General features: G+C 36.1%; 1 protein-coding gene across 13 annotated transcripts in view; it reads left to right on the top strand.

Annotated features, from left to right (window-relative positions):
- ESRRG (estrogen-related receptor gamma) overlaps nucleotides 1–23,824 on the top strand; it is a 656,319-nt gene that overhangs the window by 593,955 nt on the left and 38,540 nt on the right. For 12 of the 13 annotated variants that reach the window (XM_011929433.1, XM_011929425.1, XM_011929436.1 and 9 more), the window contains one exon: nucleotides 1,476–1,637. In XM_011929433.1, the coding sequence (XP_011784823.1) occupies nucleotides 1,476–1,637 (162 nt within the window). Of the gene's footprint in view, nucleotides 1–1,454; nucleotides 1,638–23,824 lie in introns of all 13 variants that reach the window. The other variant, XM_011929423.1, reaches the window with a different exon arrangement.

The raw sequence follows: 23,824 nt of genomic DNA, 5'->3' as shown, positions 1-23,824 counted from the left end.
TTTTTTTTTTTTTTTTTTGAGACGGAGTCTCGCTCTGTCGCCCGGACTGGAGTGCAGTGGCCGGATCTCGGCTCACTGCAAGCTCTGCCTCCCGGGTTCACGCCATTCTCCTGCCTCAGCCTCCCGAGTAGCTGGGACTACAGGCGCCCGCCATCTCGCCCGGCTAGTTTTTTGTATTTTTTAGTAGAGACGGGGTTTCACCGTGTTCGCCAGGATGGTCTCGATCTCCTGACCTCGTGATCCGCCCGTCTCGGCCTCCCAAAGTGCTGGGATTACAGGCTTGAGCCACCGCGCCTGGCCTAAGAATGCTATATTTAATGCTAAGTTACGTGAAGTCTTTTTATATTGGGTTAAAAAAGTTAAAAACTTAGAGGCAAATAGTCTGGTAAACACATTGGGAACTTTGGCTGTGTTCACAAGAACCTCGTTTAAAGTCCTGGTTTTCTACAGAATAGTACATAGAACATTTAAATATGTGGGTTTATTCTTACCCATTTGTTTCTCCTCACTTAGGAGAAAGTATAAAATCTTAAGCTACATATAGAAATTGAAAACAGGGCCAACAAGAAAAATCATTCTGTTACCAAGACTTTACAGCCCCTTCCATAAACTCTCACATGCCCCTGAGCAATAAAACACATTTGATGTGATGCTTTCCATTTGTCTCTAGTGTTTATTTTTTGAAGGATTTTTAAAACATATATCACAAATTTCAGACAGATAAATCTGAACCAGAGAATGAACTAAGGACAACAGATGAAAATAGAGGATTAAAGAATTTGCAATACAGAAGAGAAAATGACTGTAACATTTAAGGAGGAGTATTTTTATGGAAACATATTAGCTGTATTTGGAAGATTGGCTGGGTGTGTGGGGAGGGGTAGAAAAAAAGAAATTCCTATTTAATGCGTCCCACGGAGATAAAGTTATATAGTCAGTAATTCACCAAGGCAGAAAGGCTCTGACCTTTGCTCTTCTTTAAAGGAATTAAGACAATTAATGACTTTCATGCCCATTATGACTGTGGGCATTAGTAGTTCTTTGCCTCCTGTGTTAGGATCTATATTTCAATGGTTTACTAGGGGTTTTGTTTTAAGCTGTTGTATACCATTTAATCTATTTCACCAAATCCCACTTAAGAATCAAAGCACAAACCCAGAAAGCATCTAACTTGTCTTATCTGTTTGCTATAAAAATTTTCACTACAGGACAGACGTTTCATTCCAGCAAAAGCAGGTAGAGCAAAGAAGAAAAAAAAAAAGAAAGACTACATTCTATCATGACTGCAGTGGCATATGTCTTGCTATGAGTTTTCCTGCACACTGTTTAATATATACCTATTTAGCCATAGTTGGAATATTTAGAGTTTATTGTAGGGTATTTGGGTTGTTTTTCAAAACACAAAATGCTCTAGGGTTTATAAAAGAGGGATGATACTACTAGTGATCTTGTAGTGCTCTGGTCTGATCCTGCAGATAACAAGATTGTCTCACATTTGTTGGTGGCTGAACCGGAGAAGATCTATGCCATGCCTGACCCTACTGTCCCCGACAGTGACATCAAAGCCCTCACTACACTGTGTGACTTGGCTGACCGAGAGTTGGTGGTTATCATTGGATGGGCGAAGCATATTCCAGGTACATTTTCTGAAAAAAAAAAAAAAAAGAAAGAAAAGGTTGCAATTAATTCCCTAGGTTATATATACATATTTGGGCAAATTCAAAGTTTTCTCATTTGGCCTTAAAAAAATCTTTAGGTTTATTTTTAATCATAATTTAGAGCTTTGCATATCCTAATAGAATCCTTAGACTTTGTATTTTTTATATTGGTACCACCTTGAGTTCTTGTTAGTTTTTCATATGTACAGGTACTACTGCCAGTGTAAGCTAAGGAGAATATAAATTTAAAACATTTCTTTATCCTTGGTCAAAATTCCTACCTTTTTCCTAGCAAATACTACTTTTTCTTTTCACTTTAAAAAATGTTTTTGTCAGCGTTAGCCTAATGTACTATTTTCCCAACTAAGAATCACTAGTTTTGTTCATAGTGGCTAGTTATAATCTATTGCTAGTCATATTCACAAGCTTTGCTTTGGTTAACAATCAGATATTTATCTTAACTTTACAGACAAATTGTGAAAATAAATATTAATTGGACATGGTAACTTTTCCTGTATGGTAATTTAAAGTTAGCATTTAAAAATATTTCTCTTCTTTTTTCTTGACCCATCCTGTAATATGAACAAATGTATACATGCTTGTAAGTTTTGAAAATTTTAGTATTCTACTTGAATTATTTTTTGTTACAGTTTAATTTTCAAATAGTTTGTAAACAAGTTTTCAAATGATGAGCAATATTTTTCTGGTATAGTTAACTTATTTCTGTCTCCTTAAACTAGTTTGTCTTTATGCTTTGAATGCTACAGTAATTTCTTTAATCAAATTGATGGAAGTCCCTTTCGCAGCCCACACTGAAACCAATTTATTGGTCATGATACGCCAGCTATGTTACTAACAGTCGTAACGAACTGTCAGGCGATATCGCAGTGAAGCTAATTTGAAGTCATTAGGTGTGCAGCGTTCAGGCGACAATTTGTTACAGTGGTTAGGAACACAGCTGACATTTCTGAATGGCTTTGTTCGTTGCAGTTCTAGATGAGGCCAAGCAAATTGTAAACTAATTTAAACATCACTCTGTATTATGCCAGCTACTTTGTCTTACACTGTTTGCTAATAAAGCCCCCCAAATTAAGTCAAAACTAGTTAAATAGATGAACTTGTGTATTCTTTAGAAGACACCTACAAAAGGATTACTGCATCTAAAAGAAGAATAAGAATTTGATCGTGTGGATATTTGATATTGCAGTTGGATTGTAATTACATCTGTATTACTTCTAGAAAAATAAAAAGAAAGGATTTACTGCAAGATGTAAGACAACTGTCGACTTTGGCAGTGGGAACAGCCAGAATTTACTTCAACAGTGTATGAAAGCTTATTTGTAAGGAAAGCATTTTTGAAGGGTTTAAAGACAAAAGAAACAAGACTAACATTCGTTGAAGTGTCCGTCCATAGACACTTTTTTAGATGATTGATATATATTATTTATATTAATATATCATTATGATATATGTATACACACATTTTAAATATCATTATTTTCACCCAGGGTTTCTCAGCCTTGACACTATTGATATTTGGGACTAGATAATTCTTTGTCATGAGGAGCTGCCCTGTTCCTTGCAGGACGTTTAGTGGCACCCGTGGCCTGTACCCACTAGATGCCAGTAGCACCCCTGAATTGTGAGAAACAAAACTGTCTTCATACACTGCCAAATGTCCTCCAGGAGGTAAAATCGCACCAGCCTGACGCTCCTCCCCAAAACTGAAAACCGCTGTTCTAACCCACGAATCAGGTATCTCAATTCAAAGATAGGGAGATCTGAGGCAGAGAGAGGTAAAAAACGCTAGCGCAAATTCACAGCCGTATCCCATACCTTCAGAGTGGCTTCCTGGAGTAGAATCAAGATATTTCAGTCTCCAGTTGATTGCATTTAAAAAACCTATTTCAAAATGATCATGATGATAATATTGTTATTAATAACAGTGTGGAAAACTGTGTCGCTATGGTTCCAAACCACCCATTATTTCAGAGTTCTGCTCAAGTTCCACCTGAAATAAAAGATTTGTAAAGTCAATATTTTGATATCATACAGATAAAACATAATGAAGACCAATAAAAGTCAACAATTTCTTTTGAATTTTCTAGTAAGGAAAGTCAGTGATAAATATTCAGGTCCGACTGTGCATCCAAGTAGAAATGGCAACTTACAAAGGGACTTGTCACAGTAAAGGGGCTCTAGTGACTTTTGTAAAGATAGCAACTTTAAATAACTATGAGTAACACCATTTCCAGTGGTGGAAACAAGTACTATATGATTATGGGTTCAGTCTTAAGCTGAGGCTTAGAATTGGTGGGGACTGACGTTATTCTCTCTCTATAGCAAATATCAGAAGAGTTCACTGTGGAGTGGTGATTCACAGCTCTGATTTTCGTGATACCCTGAGGGTGTTTTAAATGATTGCAAGGAATATCTTGGCTTTTCAGAAAGGGATTAGCAAAACAAGAGTTAGTGGAAATTTATTTTATTTATTTTTTTTTTTAAACAATACCTATGGCCATACAGTGCTTGAGGTAGAAGGAGAGGGTGTTCTGATATCAAAGTGTGCCTTACCGAGTTCAGGAAGTTGGTCAGTAGAGGACCACACTACAGCTATATGGCCTGAGAGACAGGGAAGTAAAGGCTGGAGAAAGTAAAGATTAAAGTCACATTTCTGCCTCGACAAAAGTAAAATCATGTTCTTAATAACATGAACCAATCCTGATAACTGGAGTCATAGCTGGAATTAAAGCCAAATCAGAGCTGAAATTTCATCTGTCTTGGTCTTAACTTTAAAACTCTTTGTTTTTGTAAAGCTTATGTTAAAGTGAAGTCATTTTTTAATATACTAAAATTCAAGCCCCTGTTATCTTTATGCTGTTCTCAGTTTGTGTAATTACACCCATACACATACATATATATTTTAAAAATGAAGTTTAGCATCTAAAATGAGTAGTTTTTCTGTGCTGCTTCGAATGTACTTTTGCACACTTTCTTTTTAAGAAAGTGAAGAATACCACAAAAGAAGATATTGAAGAAAATACATATGGAATGGGTTTTTTTTTTATCAGTAAATAGAATTAGTTGACTTACATTAATAAATCATATAAATGGGAAAGTGTGTTGTTATGAAACATGACCATACTTTATCTCTAGAAGAAAAAAGATCACAAGGGCTTTAGAAAATGCTTGACTTTAGTTGGAGGAGCATAAGGGCACAAGAACAGATGATGGTGCCCTAATAGCCCTTTTTAAGAATGACAGGGCCCAGCCATTAGCATCCTTTTATATCCTTGGAAATTGCTCATGCCTCGCTTTTCTGGTTCCTATCTGCCTGACTCTTTTTTATTTCTCTTTCAATTTCGTCCGCGCTCGGATAAGCGCATGCTAACACAATATGATTGAGCTGTAAAATGGAATGCTGTCGCCTCTAATCTCTTTTATGTAGATACGGAGGTACTGCACACTCCACTTCATTCCCTCTCCATTGTTGGCCTTTTTTAGAATGGGTTGCCAAGTAATGGAGGCTCTGTCAAATATTAGAGCTAGGTTTCACAGGATATGATAAGACGATTATCAGCCCAACAGTCAGATCTGTTATTGTTCTTTTTGGTTGATTAAAGTATTGTTATGTACTGTAACTTTGTTAGCAAAATGCAGAATGTGCTTAGTCAGATGGTGCTTTAAAAAGCATAACCCATATTAGCTGACCTACATAAGTGGCTTAAATATATTTATGGATCTTGCCAGACAACTTAGTTTAAAAGAACAAAATGGTATTTTAACAATTAAATGAATGAATGCATTTTAGAAAAAATTGTCGTTGTTTAATATGGCAAATCTTCAGGTCTGCTTGTTTATTTTTAGTATGACAAATTAAATAATTACCCATTGAAGAAGGAGGACTTTGCTCAAGTTTGGGGGCCTCGGTTACGTTTTTCAAATGATCTCTATTGTAATGATATCAAATAGAAAAAAATACCTATAATTTTTCTTCCTATCAACTGGAGGCAGGAGATATTAAACTCTAAAAAATAAAACTACATAAAGAAGATGATGTAATAAAAGAGTCTTTAAGTATATGTATTCACATAAGAAACAGAAATCTAAGCCATAGAAACCAATATTTACTATTTGCCCTGAAACATTTTTTTAAATAAAAACATTCAGTTAGGAAAACATATCAAAAATTGCTCATTGACTTAGCTTTTTATAGTTTTCTCAGAAGCATTTACACTTTTCTATCAATGAAAGGAATCTATAAAGAACACGGATAAACTGCTTCTATGTTTAGGGTATAAGCTTTGGAAAAGAATAGCCAAGCATGTGTAAATATTTATTGCTAAAGATACTGCTTGAAGATTTATTTATTGTTCTAATAAATTTTAGAGAGTCCAATTTTTAAGATTATATCATCCACCAACCAAAATTATGGAGGTTTCATTTTTAAAATACTCATTACTGGGTATTGATGGGTAAAATACTCATCTTAAAATGGTAGCACCATTAAGTAATTAGGATACATGCAAAAGCACAATAAAATGTGGCAGAAAGAATTTAATGTTATGTTTCCATTTATAATGTAAACTATGTTTCCATGTGTATATGTGTGTGATTAAGGTTTGATGTGCAGGACACAGGACATGGTTGACTAAGGGTGAGTTATACCATATGTTAGTCACACCTTATATTCTGTTTTGGATCTGTATCATTGGCACTTGATAAATATTTATTGATTCGTTGACTAAAAATATGCATAGCATGAAACTCTTAATTGGCTCTAAGTTTCCACCCTCTACTCCATCCCGTAACTCAATTTACATGGACTTAAAATATTTCTACATTGCTATGAATGAATTAAAACACTTGCAGCCTCCTTTTTTAGGATTAACTTTTCTTTTGTATATGTAACCTAATGATTTTAGAACTGTGAAGTAGTTAAGTCTTTTAGTTAAGTGGAAGAAAGTTAAGTATAAGACCCAAAACCTTGGCACTTAATAAGACTGTTTAAATTATGAGAATATTCAATTATGGGCCGGGAGCAGTGGCTCACGCCTGTAATCCCAGCAATTTGGGAGGCTGAGGCAGGTGGATCACCTGAGGTCAGGAGTTTGAGACCAGCCTGCCCAACATGGCTAAACCCCGTCTTTACTAAAAGTACAAAAATTAGCCGGATTTGGTGGTGGGTGCCTGTAATCCCAGCTACTCAGGAGGCTAAGGCAGGAGAATCACTTGAACCCAGGAGGCGGAGGTCGCAGTGAGCCAAGATCATGCCATTGCACTTCAGCCTCGGTAACAAGAGCAAGCCTCCACCTCACAAAAAAAAAAAAAAAAAAAAAAAAAAAAAAAAAAAAAGAAAAGAAAAGAAAGAGTATTCAATCATGAAATATTTAAAGGTTATTTTTAATGTACCTGATAGTTATATACCTGTATACCTGTAGTTGTGATTAATAAAGGTCAAATAATTCTGAAAGCAAAATCAGAAAACTTGAGCTGTAGTTGAGTAATTTTTTGTAAGTTACTTAATTGCTCTCACTATCAGTTAAAATAGAAATCAAAGGAGGAAAAAAATGCATATGCAAATTATTTATATGTATAAATAATTTTTAAATTATAAAGCATGAACTAAATGTACAGAATTCACTGTTCATTTTTATTTTCAAGGTACTGCCATAGATTGTCGTTGCAATTAAAACCAAGTGACCTAAAATGTTCATATTCATAAAAGCAATTTATAAAAATTCAGAACAAACATCAATTTTATTAGAGAGGGGAGAAAAGCTTATTTAACCAAATAATCATTGTGTATATATTGTCATAATTTTATTCTACATGGGCAGGACCATTAGTGTCTAAACGATTTAGTCCAGCCTCTTTGGTCAAGCCTAAAACAACTGAAAGTTTACCAATTTAATAGTTTCTGAAGTCACAACTATGGCATAGAAACAGGAACCAGTAAGTTGAGAAATAAGTTTTGAAAAAAATAATCTGAAGTATTACTCAGGGACTGTAATTTCTGCAGCTACCCTTGCTGGAAACAAAAATGTAGACCAACAGAGGAGTAGCTAGGTTTCCTAGACAGAGATCTAGTTCAAGAGACAAGCCAAAGTTGTGAAAAATGCTCAGAGGGGCCCGTCGTCACCACTCACGCCATTGTTTTTGACCTAACATACAATTCTGTCATCATACTAAATATGCTATGCTCATGTGATCTCCATTCCAGCATTGCTTTTGCTTGTTCCCAAGACTCCCCAGAACATATTTGCCATCCATACTTAACCATGCTCTTGTATACCTGTGATCAAAGTGAAATAATTATTTCATAGTAATCACTGAATGCAATTTAAGTATTTGAGTGTCTGCTGTATATCTAACACTACACTTCATACTATGGGAAATTTAAAAGATGTGCATGACATGACATCTACCCTGAATGATGGATCTATGTCTGCATAAATACATATACATGTGTGTGCATATATTTGTGATCATCTACTTGGTTTACAACTTTATTAGTTCCAGAATTTATTCAGCTGTATTTTTTTTTCATGGGATTAAACTTCAAATATAAAAATAACTAACATCTCCATAGTTATTTATTGTTTAAAAAAGACCCTTATAAACTTTTATGTGATGTCCACAACAATTCTGTAGGTAAGTTTTAATCTTATTAGTCCCACTTTATAGATGAGTAAACCTGAGAGTCAGGAACCTTGACACACACGATTGATAATGATACTTAGACACATAGTATACTTAATGTGTGTTTTTTTGTTTGTTTGTTTTGGTTTTGTTTGCTTTGGTTTTTTAACAGTGGCTTCCTTATATCTTTCTTCCATTCCCTGTCTGCTTTTCTCTTGTTCATTGTCATTTGTTCCAGATTACCTACCTCCGTTTTATAACAAATTAAGGCAAATGTAACATATTTGCCCTATCATTAAATCTTATCTATACATTAAAAAATGAAAGATTAAAGGGAAGGAGAATGAATTTAAAAGGAAATGTGTAACCCATCTTTAAATCAATAAAAATCAATGTGTTTGTACTAGAGTGTATTCTAAAGATTCCTGATTACAAATTTTACTAAAACAAGTCAATCACTAGCCACCCATATGAAGAGCTGGCAAAGTTCTTAAATGATTGGTTGCTAAGATTGGATGCTCCCCCTCTCTGACTCTCTTCAGATCACCGGGCAATTAATCTGATTGAAAGTTATAGGTAAATTGGAGCAGAAGTGAGTAGTTGTGCAAGACTTTCAACCATATGCAAAATGTTAGCTCTACCACTTAACAGTCTCTTCTTAGTGTCTTCCTCCCTCCTTCTTGCCTCCCTTTCCTTCCTTCCTTCCATGCATAAGCATTTAATGAGCTCTATGTCAGACCCTGTGCACTAAGGATGCACACATGAATACAGCACAAGTTCTGCTTTTAAGTTCTTCACAGTGTGGTGTGAGAGATGATTTGACAACTATAACTGAATAACGAGGGCTATGATAGTCCTCTCCTACAGAGTCACATGGAGACTTAGAAGGAGGAGCATGGGAAGAAGATGTGACTTGAGGCTGGGGAGATCTGCAAGGATCCCATCATGAAAAACTTTCAATATCATGCTAAGGAAAACAAATTTTATTCTGAAGGCAGTGAAGTGCTATTGAAAGTTTTAACTGAAGATGACCTGAGTTGAACTGCATTTTGAAAAGATTAAAATTGGAACTTTTGAATTATTTTACATAGAGAAAGATTTCCCAATACTTTTGAAAGCAATTCCTGAGTACTGAGGATTTCTATATGTACTATGTCCTAAAATATGTTATCATTTTAAGGCAAGTTCATGGTAATTGCTAAGCTCTTTCGAACGATAAAGTGACAGGATGAGCTCAATCATTCAGTTCACTATGTATTGTAATCTTTTAGAAGCCTGAAATTTCCTGAAACTTACCTGAGGATTATCAAAATATCAATATCCTATAGATCTGGCATATTTTGTTTTCTGGCATTCTTCTTTTTGTTAATAGAGCTGTTACCTCTGACTTTTTAGTTATTCTTAAGCTACTTGATAAGTTAAAGGGAGAAAACCTTGTGGGTCTTGTGAGAAAATTGTTATATAAAAGCTGGCATAATTAGTGTAATTCATATATGCTTAAATGCTTGATTAAAAAAGCTTTTTCCACCTCTAAGAGAAAAGTTGCAGGAGGAATGCAGAATACGATGCATAGAATGTTTTGGTTTCCCCTTTGCTCCTTTTTGACCCTCTCTCCAACCCTAATCCCACTTCCCTTCAGTGGGCTGGTTGCACTTTTTCCCCTGCGTCCCCCTTTATCTGCCTCAGCCAATCTCCAAATGAATGCATGTCTATCCTGGCCTTGGCTTTGACACTCTGGATATATTGATTAATAGTTGCCCTAAGCTCCTTTTAGCAAATCAAATTTTCACTTTTAGCAAGGATTTCGCTTCTGATTTATTCAGCAAAGTGAAATGCACTAAATTGACTTTGACATTCAGGGAAAATGGCTGAAAAACAAAGAGCAGAAGAAAGAGATATAAATTGTGTGGCAGCTGGAGACATAAGGCGTCTGAGAAACAGTTTTCTATAGAATATAGTCATTTAAAGCACTTTTTAAACAGGCAGAGAAGTGATTTCTTAAAATTGTTTTAACTATTCAGGTTTTTTCCTTTTTTTTTTAAGAGGGCACCTGTATTACTCAGCTGAACTTAGAATTTCTGGTATGATAACACTGTCTTTTGTGCATATAATAGCTGGGTAATCCAGCTTTGTACCTATAAAAATTAGTTCATGAAAACTGGAAAGTAACCTAATTACTTTGGAAGAGAACTATTCAAGTCACTTTAAACACAAAATAGAATTGTCATCTTGAAAGTGCTAGTGATTTATAGTGAAGCGAGTATGTGTTTTAAAGGATAGAGCTTTTTCCACTAGAAGGAGAATTTGAAATAATTTTGGATCAGAAACCTCAGTAGAGAAAAGCCATGTACCTTTGCTCATCTGTCTGCTTTTTTTCCCCTAAGAATATCAGCCTTGGCTGTGTTCTTTTATGTGACTGAGTCAGCCTACCTCCTTGTTAGACCAAGGTTCAGTGAATAAGTAACCACCAGGTTCAAGAAACAAAGTGTGGTTTTGATGTGTAAAAGGCAATGGTGCTGGTGTGGATGAAGAAAAGAGAAACGGAGTTGAACTGAACTCAATATGGACACTTGGGGAGGAATTAAAGGTATGAGGAATATCAGGGAATATTTTTGATATTGAGATCTAATAGACTGTTGCATCACTTCTGTTGAGGGATTATCAGGGCAGTGAAAGGAGAGCAAGGCGAAAGCTACAGCAAATTCCTTTGCTGTTCATTTCCCACTTTCTTGTGAACGATGAATTTTCCTTATTAATCTCAGTAAGGGTCCACATAGATGTAGTCGAAGCACTATTCTCCTTTTAAGTATACATTTTTATTATTCTCTTTAATTTTCAACAAATCTAACAGGAAAGCTGTACTAACTGACATCAAAAGTGACCCAAACTATTGATATTAATGGCATTTTACAAATTAGTTTATTTTATTTATTTATTTGTTTATTTAAAGATGGAGTTTTGTTCTGTCACCCAGGCTGGAATGCAGTGGCATGATCATAGCTCAGTGCAACCTGGAATTACTGGGCTCTAAGAATCCTCCATCCTCAGCCTCCTAAGTAGCTGAGATTACAGGCATAAGCCACTGCACTCAGCTCAAATGAGATTTTTTTTCTTTTTTCTTTTTTTTTTTGTGAGACAGAGTCACTCTTGTTGCCCAGGCTGGAGTGCAGTGGCACAATCTTGGCTAACTGCAACCTCTGCCTCCTGGGTTCAAAGGATTCTCCTGCTTCAGCCTGTGGGATTACAGGCACCCGCCACCAAGTCCGGCTAATTTTTGTATTTTTAGTAGAGGAGGGGTTTCACCATGTTGGCCAGGCTGTTCTCAAACTCCTGACTTCAGACAATCCACCCACCTCGGCCTCCCGAAGTGCTGGGATTACAGGCTGAGGCGCTGCACTTGGCCTCAAATGACATATCTTAACACCATACCAAGTGTGTCCATAGCACTAGACTCTTATAGAAATATTATTTCACTAAAATCATGCTGCTTCCACCCCAATTCAGTCATCATAAATAACCCAACCGGTTGTCTGACCCTTTACACTCTGAGGGTTTTAACATATCTGTGTATTTGCCATGAAACTTTAACTCAAATTGCCAAGTGCATTGTATTTGGGAAAGGAGAGAAATATAATGAATAAACCCAATCCATGATAATTCAGAGAGCAATAGTCAATTCAACTTAATCTTAAACTCTGCTAGTCTCCATTAATGACATAACTTTGCTTCCAATGAGGAACTTATATTTTCATTGCCAGAATGGACATTATTCTGACAACCACAAATTGTTAATATTAGAAAGCCCAGAAGGGGAAAGGACCAATTTCGTCAACTGGATTTAGCTTAAACAAGTTGAAAACTGAATGTCCAGGTCAGCAACACACCTACCCAGTTTCTGAGAACCATCTGAGCCCAATTAAATACCGTAACACTAGGGGTGTCTCCAAAGAGCAGCCACCTCCTCTCCATATGAGGGAGGCTTCACACCTGCTTAACCTACATTAGGAAAGAATTAATTACCTGAAGTGCTGGGCCTCCTCCACCAGTCAGCACATTTGTGCCAGGGCACATGGTGGCCTGGGCTGCAGAGGGAGAGAGGGAGAAGGAGCAGCTGTGAGTTCCTGGAGAAACTAACTCTTCCTGACATGGTCAGCATTTTAGGAAAAAAAAAAAAAAGTCAAGCTGCTCTTACTCTTGTGATTTGTCTGTGTCATGGCAAAGCCCAGTCAGTGGCAGGGTGTCCTCAGCACAGATTTGTATACCTAAAAGAGGAATGCAGTCTCAGAGCTTCAAGTGCAATGTTTTCTAGATTCATCTTTTGGGGAAAAACATAGAAGAATTACTTCAGATTTCTCAGCTTTGTTTCTGTGAATTGCTGTTATTCTAAACATGAGAGCTTTATAATAAATGTTCCCAAACTTTCAAAATATAATTGTTTATTTAAAAGCATGTCTAGAGGAAGCTTTCTAATACCCTTTTCTAATATATGGAATAATATCAAAGCTAGATCCTTTTCCCCAAAAAGTCAATTCTGGAATGATAGAGCTGGAATGGCCTTTAGAGATAATTTGCTAGACCTTTGTATTTTAAGGGGAGGCACTATATTGAAGTCAGCAATGTACTGTCTTTGTAGTTAGAGACCCTCGTTCAAATCTTAGTATTGCCACGTCCCATGAACTCAGTTTTCCCATATATAAGTTGGGGTTAGCAATACCTACTGTATGGATATCTGAGATAATCCAATGAGCTAACATAGGCAAAGTGCCCAGTCCAATCTTTGACATATAATTTCAAATGTTCAACAAATGTTAAATGACTTTACTTGCACATTCGCTTATGGATAAACACACTTAAGATCAAGAAAGTTGAATGATCTGCATGAGATCACAAGCTAGTCAGAGACAGAGTTGAGACTAAAACTCAGGTCTATTAATGCTCAGTTGTGCACTATTGATACTTATCATTATCACTAACAGTTTTTCAGAAGAGTATACTATACCTGCTTATGCATAGTATTAGATATTTAAAAATTATCATCTTTTTTCCTATATCACATTATTTTTATATATACATATATACACACACACACGCACACACACACACGTGTTTATATGGACAATATGTTATATTGAAGATAGATTAATAGCAGTGAATATGTTTTGGGAAAGTTATTTTGGTATATTTGAAACATTATATATCACAAAGTATAAACAATAGGCTATGTTATTTGATATAGCCTGGGTATACTCTGTGAATATATCAGATCAAACCCATTTCTGAAGGATTATTAATTTATAGATATGGTTCAGATTCCTTCTATTTTGTGCAGAGAGATGTAGTAGAGAGACTGACTGAGATTTGTAATTGGGGAACATGGCCAACAGCCCAAGTGGTCGAGAATTTTGTTGCTGGAACAACTGCCAAGGATCTTGATGCAGAGCTAAATAGTAAAGACAGCAGAAGGTTAAAATAACATGAATTTAAAGATGCTTTAAAGGCACACCCCAATAATAAATCTCAGTCAGCCTCTCTACTATATCTCTCTGCACAAAATAGAAGCATCTTTGAACAATACCATGTAAGCACTGATGCTATCTGTGAACAAACACTGTTTCTGGCAGATCAGTACATAACATTTGGTTAAAATTAGCTTGTGAATAATCCACGGGTTTTAATTAACCCAATCGGTTGTCTGACCCTTTACACTCTGAGGGTTTTAACATATCTGTGTATTTGCCATGAAACTTTAACTCAAATTGCCAAGGCAATTTTTTATAGTTAGAATAGAATTATTTATTATTTAATTTGAATCTAACTGTATTATATTGTATGGTTGAGTACATTTTATATGGCCTGAGAATGGGTAGCCAGGTTATCACAAAATATCAACTAGGATATTTTTTGAGACATCTGAATATGGAAATAAGTTTATAAATTCAGTTTGACATTTTCCTAAACACTTTGTAATATTCAGTTCCTCAACAAAAATACCATGTGCAATATATTTTTGTAGCAAGCTCATGCCTATTCATTTATGCACTAAACAAAGTGTATATTAAGAGCCTACTATATGATAAGCTTTACTAACACTGCTATTCTTGGGAGACAGTCTCTGTGAGTATTTTACGACTATGATACATGGTTTATGCATTATCAAAATATTTTTTGAAATTTTATTTCGAGCCTATTGTTCTGCAGCCTATTCGTGATCATAATTTTAATTCTTCTGTCTCACATAGTCAAGAGTCTTGAAGAAGTGTTTTGAGAGTGATGTAAGTCAGATGTCAACCATGCCTCCTGGCCTAGTATTTCAGCATTGACTGTTCTGCGGCTCTCTATTCCCATGTTCTGATTATCAGCCACAGTCTGTGGACTAAACTGAGAGCCAGAATCTGCCTGAAAGGGCTTTTATGCTGTTCTCAAACTCTATATACATGGTTGTTCTGAAACCATTTGGATTTTAAATAGTTAAACTAATCCAGAAATGGGATCCCTTTATGAACAGAGACCTATTTTCTGCATTAAGGAGGATGGCTGTATCTTTACTTTAAGAAAAGGTTCTTCATTGACCATGACTTCATATGGGAATATAGAACTGATTATAGCCATTGTTTTTCTCAAGATTGTTAAGGTTGTGTTATATCTCCTGCCGTTGACTTTTGTTCTCTCCGGCAACAGCACAGTTCAGAGGTGTGGGCTCCATGTTGTGTCCATACTTGGCTTGTTATCCTCTTATCAAGCTCTTAGCATCCCTTTGTTTATTTGAGGCGACAGGAAGACTGTGTAAAGGCTGCTTAGTCAGGGATATCAGCCTTGTTGGCAGCGGAGTGATTGCCAGTTGAAAAACAAGGCATTATTGCTCATTTTTTCCCTCTTATTAGTTTGATTACATTTGCAAATCAAATCAATCCATCAGACATGATCAGGCCTCGTCCGCATTTTAAGGAATAGTAATCTCCGTCTAATAAGATGCAAATGTGTCACATCGGTAAGTAACCAATAAATCATCATCTTGTCTTTGGCAATCATTAAATATCAGAACCAACAGTCAATTTTTAGTATTTTCAATTTGCGATATGCCGCTGGAATATAAAGATAGATGGACGTAATTACACAAACCAAACACTATTTCAGTTCATTCCAGACAGCAAATTTAGTGGAAGGTATAACTGGCTTGTCATCACACTACATTATTCCTAGCGGTTCATGCAAAGTTCACAGACAAGCTTCAAATGGACATTGCTTTTTTTCAACTTCTAACAATGTCCCCACAATGGCAAGCAAACTTTGATGTAAGGACTTGAACTGACTTCCGCACGGCTGTTGCAGTCAGATGCCAACATGACAGAAAACATATGCTGTCTCCCATCAGAAACTGCTGGCAGTGCCAGCTCCAATCTTCTATATTTCCTCTCTTTTTTTAAAAAAAATGAACTTACAAGTGTAAAAATAAAGAAAAACAAAAACAATCGAGAACTCTTCAGGTGATTTATGCCATCCTCATGTATTTGGATGGAATGCTTTTCCTTCAGGGGAAAAAGTGAACAAAAACTTTATTTTTCTAAGTTTCACATTTTAGAGCTTCTTTGTGTGGGCAATGTATTATTTTGATCTAAGCCATTCTCTGTGAAGATGTGCATGTATGCAGTGCCCCAATACGGCCAGGAAAGAGAAAGAATGTGTTAATTTGGGGCACATACTGAAATCTTGGTAGATATAAGATGTTATAATTCAAAGGATAAGGAATGTAATTGTTTGGATGGACTATCTGATCCGAATGTCTTTTTTCTAATTATGCTCACCTGGCAACTCAATATTTGCTGATGACCTGTAACACTTGTCCCTTTATTTCTTTATTTATTTGCAGAAATTGTCCTGTCACAAATGGAGGACCCTCCCCAATCTCTCTTGGTTCTATTTGATTATCTCAATGCAATCAATATTCATACTTTTCCCTCCTTTCCAATATTTTTCTCTTATCTATTTCTCTTTCTTTTGAGTTCTGATATAAAAAGTTCTTTTCCATCATTGATCTGATGATATTTAAAATTTGCAACTCTCTGATTTTTCTTTTTGGTCTTAGCCTTACCTAGTTATGGACATCGCTTTTGTTCTTTTTCTTTCTTCTCTGTAAAAGTTATTTGCCTTCTCCTATGTAAGTTGCTAAATAACATGTGAAGAACATATTTATATGACCTTGGTGCACCTGCTACTTATTTTGGTGGCACTTGAAATAGTCATTGAGAGATTCCAGTTTGTCTTGACAGATTTGTCATATTCTATATAGTTAAAATTTAGAGCTTAGCATTTGGCAGTACCAATCCTTTGGCCTGCTAGGTCCCTTATTTGCAGTGAGAAAAGCAAATTCTTTGGAATCTTACTGAATAAACACTTTCATTTAAAATTGACAAAATTTTTACTGCATGATTTCCTTAACTATTTTAAATGTGTTTGGTACCTTTATGGTAATTACTCTGCAAGGCAATATACAAAAGTAAGTAGGTAAATGGGGGCACACTTTCCTAAAGCTTAGAGTCTATTGGGGAAGACAGGCAAGCAAAGAGTCATTCTTAGTAGTGTTCTATGTGCACTGATGGAGGAGCACAGCGTACTGTGGGTGTACCATGGTGGAAATTCTAACATTTGGAATCAGGTTAGACTTCTTGAAGAAAATGACATCTCAGCTGGATTTGCATGATATAGAGTAATCCAGTAAAGATAAATATATGAGAAGGTTTAATTATTAGCTTCTTTCTTTTGGTTAAACCTATAGTATAGGTTAAACAAATCCATTTTCAAAACCTCTGCCTCATTTGTTAGCAGAACTGAAGAACATCATTCATTGAAGAAAGAGCATTCGTTTACATGTTAAGGAATTATAGTATAAAAGTTGGGTTAGACTCTGGTTATAGACCAAGCCAGGAGGCTTTAAATTTAGACAATGAGAACATGCAATCACTTGAGAGAGAGGTCAACACAAATTTTTGAATCAACATAATCAACTTGTAAAATGTCACATATGTACCCCTGTTTGATTCACCTTGCATGCCATACAGGTGGGCAGGCAAAAGGAGCCAAACCTTATAAAAATGAGCCATACTTTACAAAAGCAATTTTATGCTACTTCCATACCTTTTCTTTTCTCCATAGCCACTCAAGGTTTAATTTCCAGCATTCTTTTTCTTTCTGCAAAACCGCTGTGAATTTTTAAAAATATAGTCCTAGTCTTTCCAGGCGATTGTTTTGCTAGCCAACCCACATAGCTCAAGAACCCTATATATAGCAGCAATTGCCAGGAACCCCTATGAGTTACTGCTGATGAAAGCCATATAGCTCATGCCTTTGAAGCTTTGTACCAGAACCTTATGCTCTCTCTAACCAATTTACATACCACCATGGTATGTTTAATTTGCTTTTTCATCAAATCAATAATGGGTCTAATTGAAAAAATTGGCAGTGCTACGTGCAACCTAACTACTGATCTCAATGTTTGCCGGCTAAAGGGAATGTTGCATAGCTCTGTGTCAGACACCTGCGTTATTGGTGTACTCCCGCTACTAATGTGTACAAAAACAAACATTAATACAGGTGGAGCATCTGCACCAATTGATCACTATGCTATGAGAATTAATCACCTGGCTTTCAGCTTGAAGAATAAAATTTACATCTTTAATGTATGAAATGTATTAACACACACGCTTGCACCATCGACAGGGTGATGTCAGCAGACGTGTATGTGCAGCCCCATTAAATGTGTGCCTCTGGACAGTTGTACCTGGGCGTGTACATGTAGGGCTAAGTTTTAAACACTTGATAGTGTTTGTAAAATTTAGAATTGAGACTTTTTTGTTAGCAGTGATGGAAAAAATTTGGCAGTAATTCAAACAAAGAGACTAACATTGAACTCTGGAAATCTGCCTTCAAAAACTGTGTGATGAAGGTTTTGAGGTTGAATTTTACTCTTTCTCATCCCAATCCAGAATGGATTTTGGTATCATCATCATCACCATCATCAACATCAACATCATCCAACTACATTCATTGAGCTCTTGCTAGGTGCCAGGCCTGATACTGATTATTTTACATATATTATCTCAATTAATCTTAAACCTAAAGATGACCTCTCCTACCATTTTATAATTGTGAAAATTGAAGTTTAACAAAGTCAAACAACTTGCCTGAGATATCAGAGCTAGTAAGATAGCAGAGATGAGCATGTTCTCACTCACTCAAGTGGTAGTTGAATAATGAGAACACATGGACATAAGGAGGAGAACGTCACACACCAGGGCCTGTTGGTGGGTGGGGGGCTAGAGGAGGGATGGCATTAGGAGAAATACCTAATGTAGATGATGGGTTGATGGGTGCAGCAAGACACCATGGCACATGTATACCTAGGTAACAAACCTGCACATTCTGCACATGTATCCCAGAACTTAAAGTAGATAGATAGATAGATAGATAGATAGATAGATAGATAGATAGATAGATAGATAGATAGATAGATAGGTACATAGGTAGCAGAGGTGAAATTTAAATCTATGATTCCAAACCCTGATCATTATCCATTATGCTAAACAAAATTACTAATATAGACTAGTGCTTTTTAACTTCCAACCTGATTTTTTTTAAGCACACAGGATCTCCAAAACTTAGACTGATAAAATATAGATTTCATTGATACATCTGATAATGTTGATTTGATCATTGTTGCAGGACTGGCTACATAATTGGCAAAGTCCAGTGCAAAATGAAAATGTCAATCCCCTTGTTAAAATTTATTACGAATTTCAAGGTAGTTACAACAAAGCATTAAACCAAGCATGGCTTCCTGCACAGTTTGCACGCCTGTGAAGCCGGCCTAGTATTGCTATAGGAGATGGAGATCTTGCTTGGGAACAAGTTTAGGAAATAGAGGAGGTCCTCTTGTTCAAGTTTTTGTAGATTAGGTTTGCAAAAATGCTACACAGACCCAGGCAAGCTTTTTTGATACCATTATTCTCAACAACGAATAATTCATTTAGGAAGGAAAGATGTTTTACATCATCACTAGTCAGTAGTTGACACATGGGGCAATTTTGCCTCACAGGGAACTTTTGGTAATGTCTGACGATATATTGATTGTTACAGTAGAGTCAGGGGAGGGAGATCCAGTGGATAGAGGCCAGAGCTGCTGCTAAATAGCCTACCTTGCAGAGGACAATCTCCCCACCTCCTGCCCTCATTAAAGAATTATGTCAATCGTGCTGAGGTTGAGAAATCTATCTTAAACCATCCTACAAGTGAGTTTTTTAGTTTCTTATTTAATTTTGCAAATCTTATAAATTAATACATAAGTAGGATAGTTTTATTATCATTTCTAGTCTCTCACTTGACAAGAAGTCATCTTCTCCAATAAACTCAATAAATATTGTTTGGGCGGACAGGGTATATTTGCATGAGCACTCTGTAGCCAAACAGTACATTTTATCTTTGGCATTTAAAAATAAAACAGAAAAAATGGTGAACTGTAAAAAGTTGCCAGGGAACATTTGAATTAAGAGTTTTCTTGGAAATTTCATGGGAGATATTTATTACATTGTTAATTACATATTCACACATAATAAGGAGAAAGAGGCCATTGTAGTGCATTGAGTAAACTGTATGCATTTTAACAAACATATAAATATGTACATATTCATCAAACATTGTCTTATTATTTGAATATACATAACATTTTGAAAAATTTATAAACAATAAGTGATAAATGTTCTAGATACTCAGATCAAAGCTATGTATATTTGAAAACATTTGAATGTTTAATAGATAAAACTTTTATATGAATTTATACAAATAACATCAGAATAATTCTGAATGTTAATATTAGTCTGGACATTTTTAGAATTTATGCATTGATATCGGTATGTTACAAGCTTGACAATGAATTGTTTAAAGTTTATATGAAATCATTAATACAGGCCAGGTGCAGTGGCTCGTGCCTGTAATCCTAGCAGTTTGGGAGGCAGAGGAAGAAGGATCGCTTAAAGCCAGCAGTTTAAGACCAGCCTGGACAACATAGTGAGACCCTGTCTTTAAAAAAAAATACAAATTTAGGCCGGGCGCGGTGGCTCAAGCCTGTAATCCCAGCACTTTGGGAGGCCGAGACGGGTGGATCACAAGGTCAGGAGATCGAGACCATCCTGGCTAACACGGTGAAACCCCGTCTCTACTAAAAAATACAAAAAAGCTAGCCGGGCGAGGTGGCGGGCACCTGTAGTCCCAGCTACTCGGGAGGCTGAGGCGGGAGAATGGCGTAAACCGGAAGGCGGAGCTTGCAGTGAGCTGAGATCCGGCCACTGCACTCCAGCCCGGGCGACAAAGCGAGACTCCGTCTCACAAAAAAAAAAAAAAAAAAAAAAACAAATTTAAACATTAGGTAGGCGTGGTGGTGTATGCTTGTAGTCCTGCCTATTGGGGAAAGTGAAGCAGGAGGATTGCTTGAACCCTGGAAGACGAGTCTACAGTAAGCTATGATTGTGCCACTGTACTCCAGACTGGGTGACAGAACGAGCCCCTGCCTCCAAATGAATAAAATTAATGGGTACATTTTGAAAAATCATTATATGTAATATATTGTTATATTGCATAAATACCAATTACTTGAAAATATATATGAGGCTATATAATTCAATTCTTACTGCCATTTTCTAATTCTTAAATTGTCTTCATAATCATTTAAGAGAAAAACACCCATAAAACCATATTTTGATGCAGAAATTTTTACTAAAGTCAGTTTCATGTCACTGTCTTTCTTTTTTTTCTTTTTTCTTTTTTTTTTTTTTGAGACGGAGTCTCGCTGTCACCCAGGCTGGAGTGCAGTGGCCGGATCTCAGCTCACTGCAAGCTCCGCCTCCCAGGTTCACGCTATTCTCCTGCCTCAGCCTCCCGAGTAGCTGGGACTACAGGCGCCTGCCACGTCACCCGGCTAGTTTTTTGTATTTTTTAGTAGAGACGGGGTTTCACCGTGTTAGCCAGGATGGTCTCGATCTCCTGAACTTGTGATCCGCCCGTCTTGGCCTCCACCGTGCCCGGCCCATGTCACTGTCTTTCAATTCAGTTTCTCTCCATCTAGGACAATATTATACCAAATTCTAAATAACACCAACTCCTTACAGCAATGTTACAAAACCAAAACAAAAACCAAACCAAAAGCGTGTTTTCTAGGTAACCTGAGAAGGTATTATATTTGGAATAGAGTCCCTCAGCTCTTCAAACTCGTTCTAATGTACCATTCTAACTAGATTAACTCTTCTTCCACTTCACAGCAGATTTGAGGGGAAGTTGATGCTAAAGCGAATCCCATGAACAGCAATTAAAAGTAAGAGAGCCTGCCTGAAAAAATATAAAACACAGATTAGGTACTAAAAAACCTAGCACTGGAGGCTAGGTAATGTGGGTTTGGGTATCCCCCGTATTCCTCAGTAACCTTGGAGGGCATCTCCTTACAACCCTGGATCTCCTGATTGATTCCTGATACTTTGCTGATTCTGAGTCAGCAGGAAAATTAAATATGTATGTAATAGACTTTGTTTAGGAAGACTGAGGAATATGTAATTATTTTTAAGGAATTTAATTAGGGTGACTAAAATCTTTAAAAAATGTTTTGGAGTTTTATATAATGAAATTCACCTATGTGAAATGTCTCCTGACTTTACAGTTCTGAATTATTATTACTATTGATGAAAAAATAATAATGACAATGATTATCACAATCACAATGATGTTCAGAGTATAAAATCATTCCAAATAAATTTAATACTCACTTGCATTTGATACCTACAACATCCCTGTGAAGTTGTTGTAGTCATCCTCCTATTTTGTCTGGATGAGGAAACCAAGACGCAAAGTTTATTTCCAAGTGCGCATAGTTAACTCTGTATGAACATTTGTGTCCTGAACAGTATCACTAAAGTAATTGCTATTCACATTTCACAACACATGTGAATTCAAGTTATCAAAGTTTCTATTCAATATTTGAAACAAATCTCTAAGCTTTTTGAATTTTCAGCATTATTGAATGTAAATGCAAAAAGTCATATTTTATAATCTCTTCATTTTTTAACTGACCTATCTCTTAAAAAGAATGTTAGTAACTTCTACTTGTCATTATCATGTTAAATATGAATAAAATCCTGCAAACTGTAGAATACTGTTTCGACCCTGTTCATCTGATGGTGGATATTATTTTTCCAGTGAACAGACTGAGAGACTACACTGCAAATGTAATCATAGTTTTCATAGTGAAGCACCAGAAACACATAAAAAATGTGATAGTACATGTTGAAATTCCATGTATTTGTAATCCAAAATTTAGTGGTAAGCCACTAAGAGGCAACAATTAAACGTGAATATTAAGATAATAAAACAAAATTAGAAGCTTGCTGGAATCCTGGCGTAATGTAAACCCGTGTTGCCAAGATGAACTTTAAACCTTGTGGTTCAAGGCAGCTATTTCTTTACTCATCAAGAGCTGTCAGGGATTAGGAGAGGCATGGAAGAAATTGCTTGGGTGCTTGTGCAAAAGAATAAAACAGATTTTTATCCCTAAACTTTTTAAATGATGATGGAAAACTTCAAAAACTTCCAGATGAATACAAAATGATAGTCTTGAAGGCAGGTTTGGAAACAATACTACAATCCAAAAAAATAATGTCATTCCGTGGATTTAATGGATGGATAGCACAGTGCTGCTGGCAATATCAGAACACACAATTTCTTGTCAGTGATTTGAAGATTGTCTCATGTACATTGTTGTGTGTGGCAACTAGGTAGTCAATTTCCAGTTTTATTTCTACAGAGCCCTTAATTCACAGTGTTTGTCAATAGGGTGCTATGGCTATTTTGAGTGGAAATGTATGTGTTTTGTGGAACTTTTAGCATTCTTTGGTTCTTCCACTGAATTCCCCAGTTCAAAAACACTGCTATACATTTTTAAATGCCATCTGCTTGAGGGGAAGGGGGAGATAGAAAGTAGTAGACTTAATTGAGGACAATTTGAGTGCAAATAAACACTAAATTAAAACCAGTCCCCATCAAAATGGGATTATTCATACATGACACATGCAAGACTCTATTGTCCATACAAAATGTGGACCAAGAGCTACATTCATAAATGAATAAATAGGTAGATAGAAGAAAAATTCAATCCTACAACATTATTGATGTATTTTTTGTGTGAAATTCAATGTTTTCAAATGCAGTTGGGGTCATTAAGAAGTTTAAGTCTATGAGGTAAATGAGTATAAAAATGTGAAAGTTTAAAAAACAAAGTTTTAAAGGACAATTAGAGATATATGTGTGACAAATGCTACAAGGCATCCTAACCCAGAGTGGAAAACATAGTAGTTTTCTGAATATTATTGAAGTCTACGCCTTCATATGGCAGCTGTCTATCTTTTAATTCTCCCTGTTACCTTGAGACCTAATACGAAATTCTAGGGATATGTGTGATGCATCATCCGCCATTGCTGAGATGTGGCTCTCTG

Source organism: Colobus angolensis, unplaced genomic scaffold, assembly GCF_000951035.1.
Source record: "Colobus angolensis palliatus isolate OR3802 unplaced genomic scaffold, Cang.pa_1.0 Scaffold81, whole genome shotgun sequence".
Taxonomy (NCBI): Eukaryota; Metazoa; Chordata; class Mammalia; order Primates; family Cercopithecidae; genus Colobus; species Colobus angolensis.
This window is presented reverse-complemented; position numbering and strand designations above follow the sequence as displayed.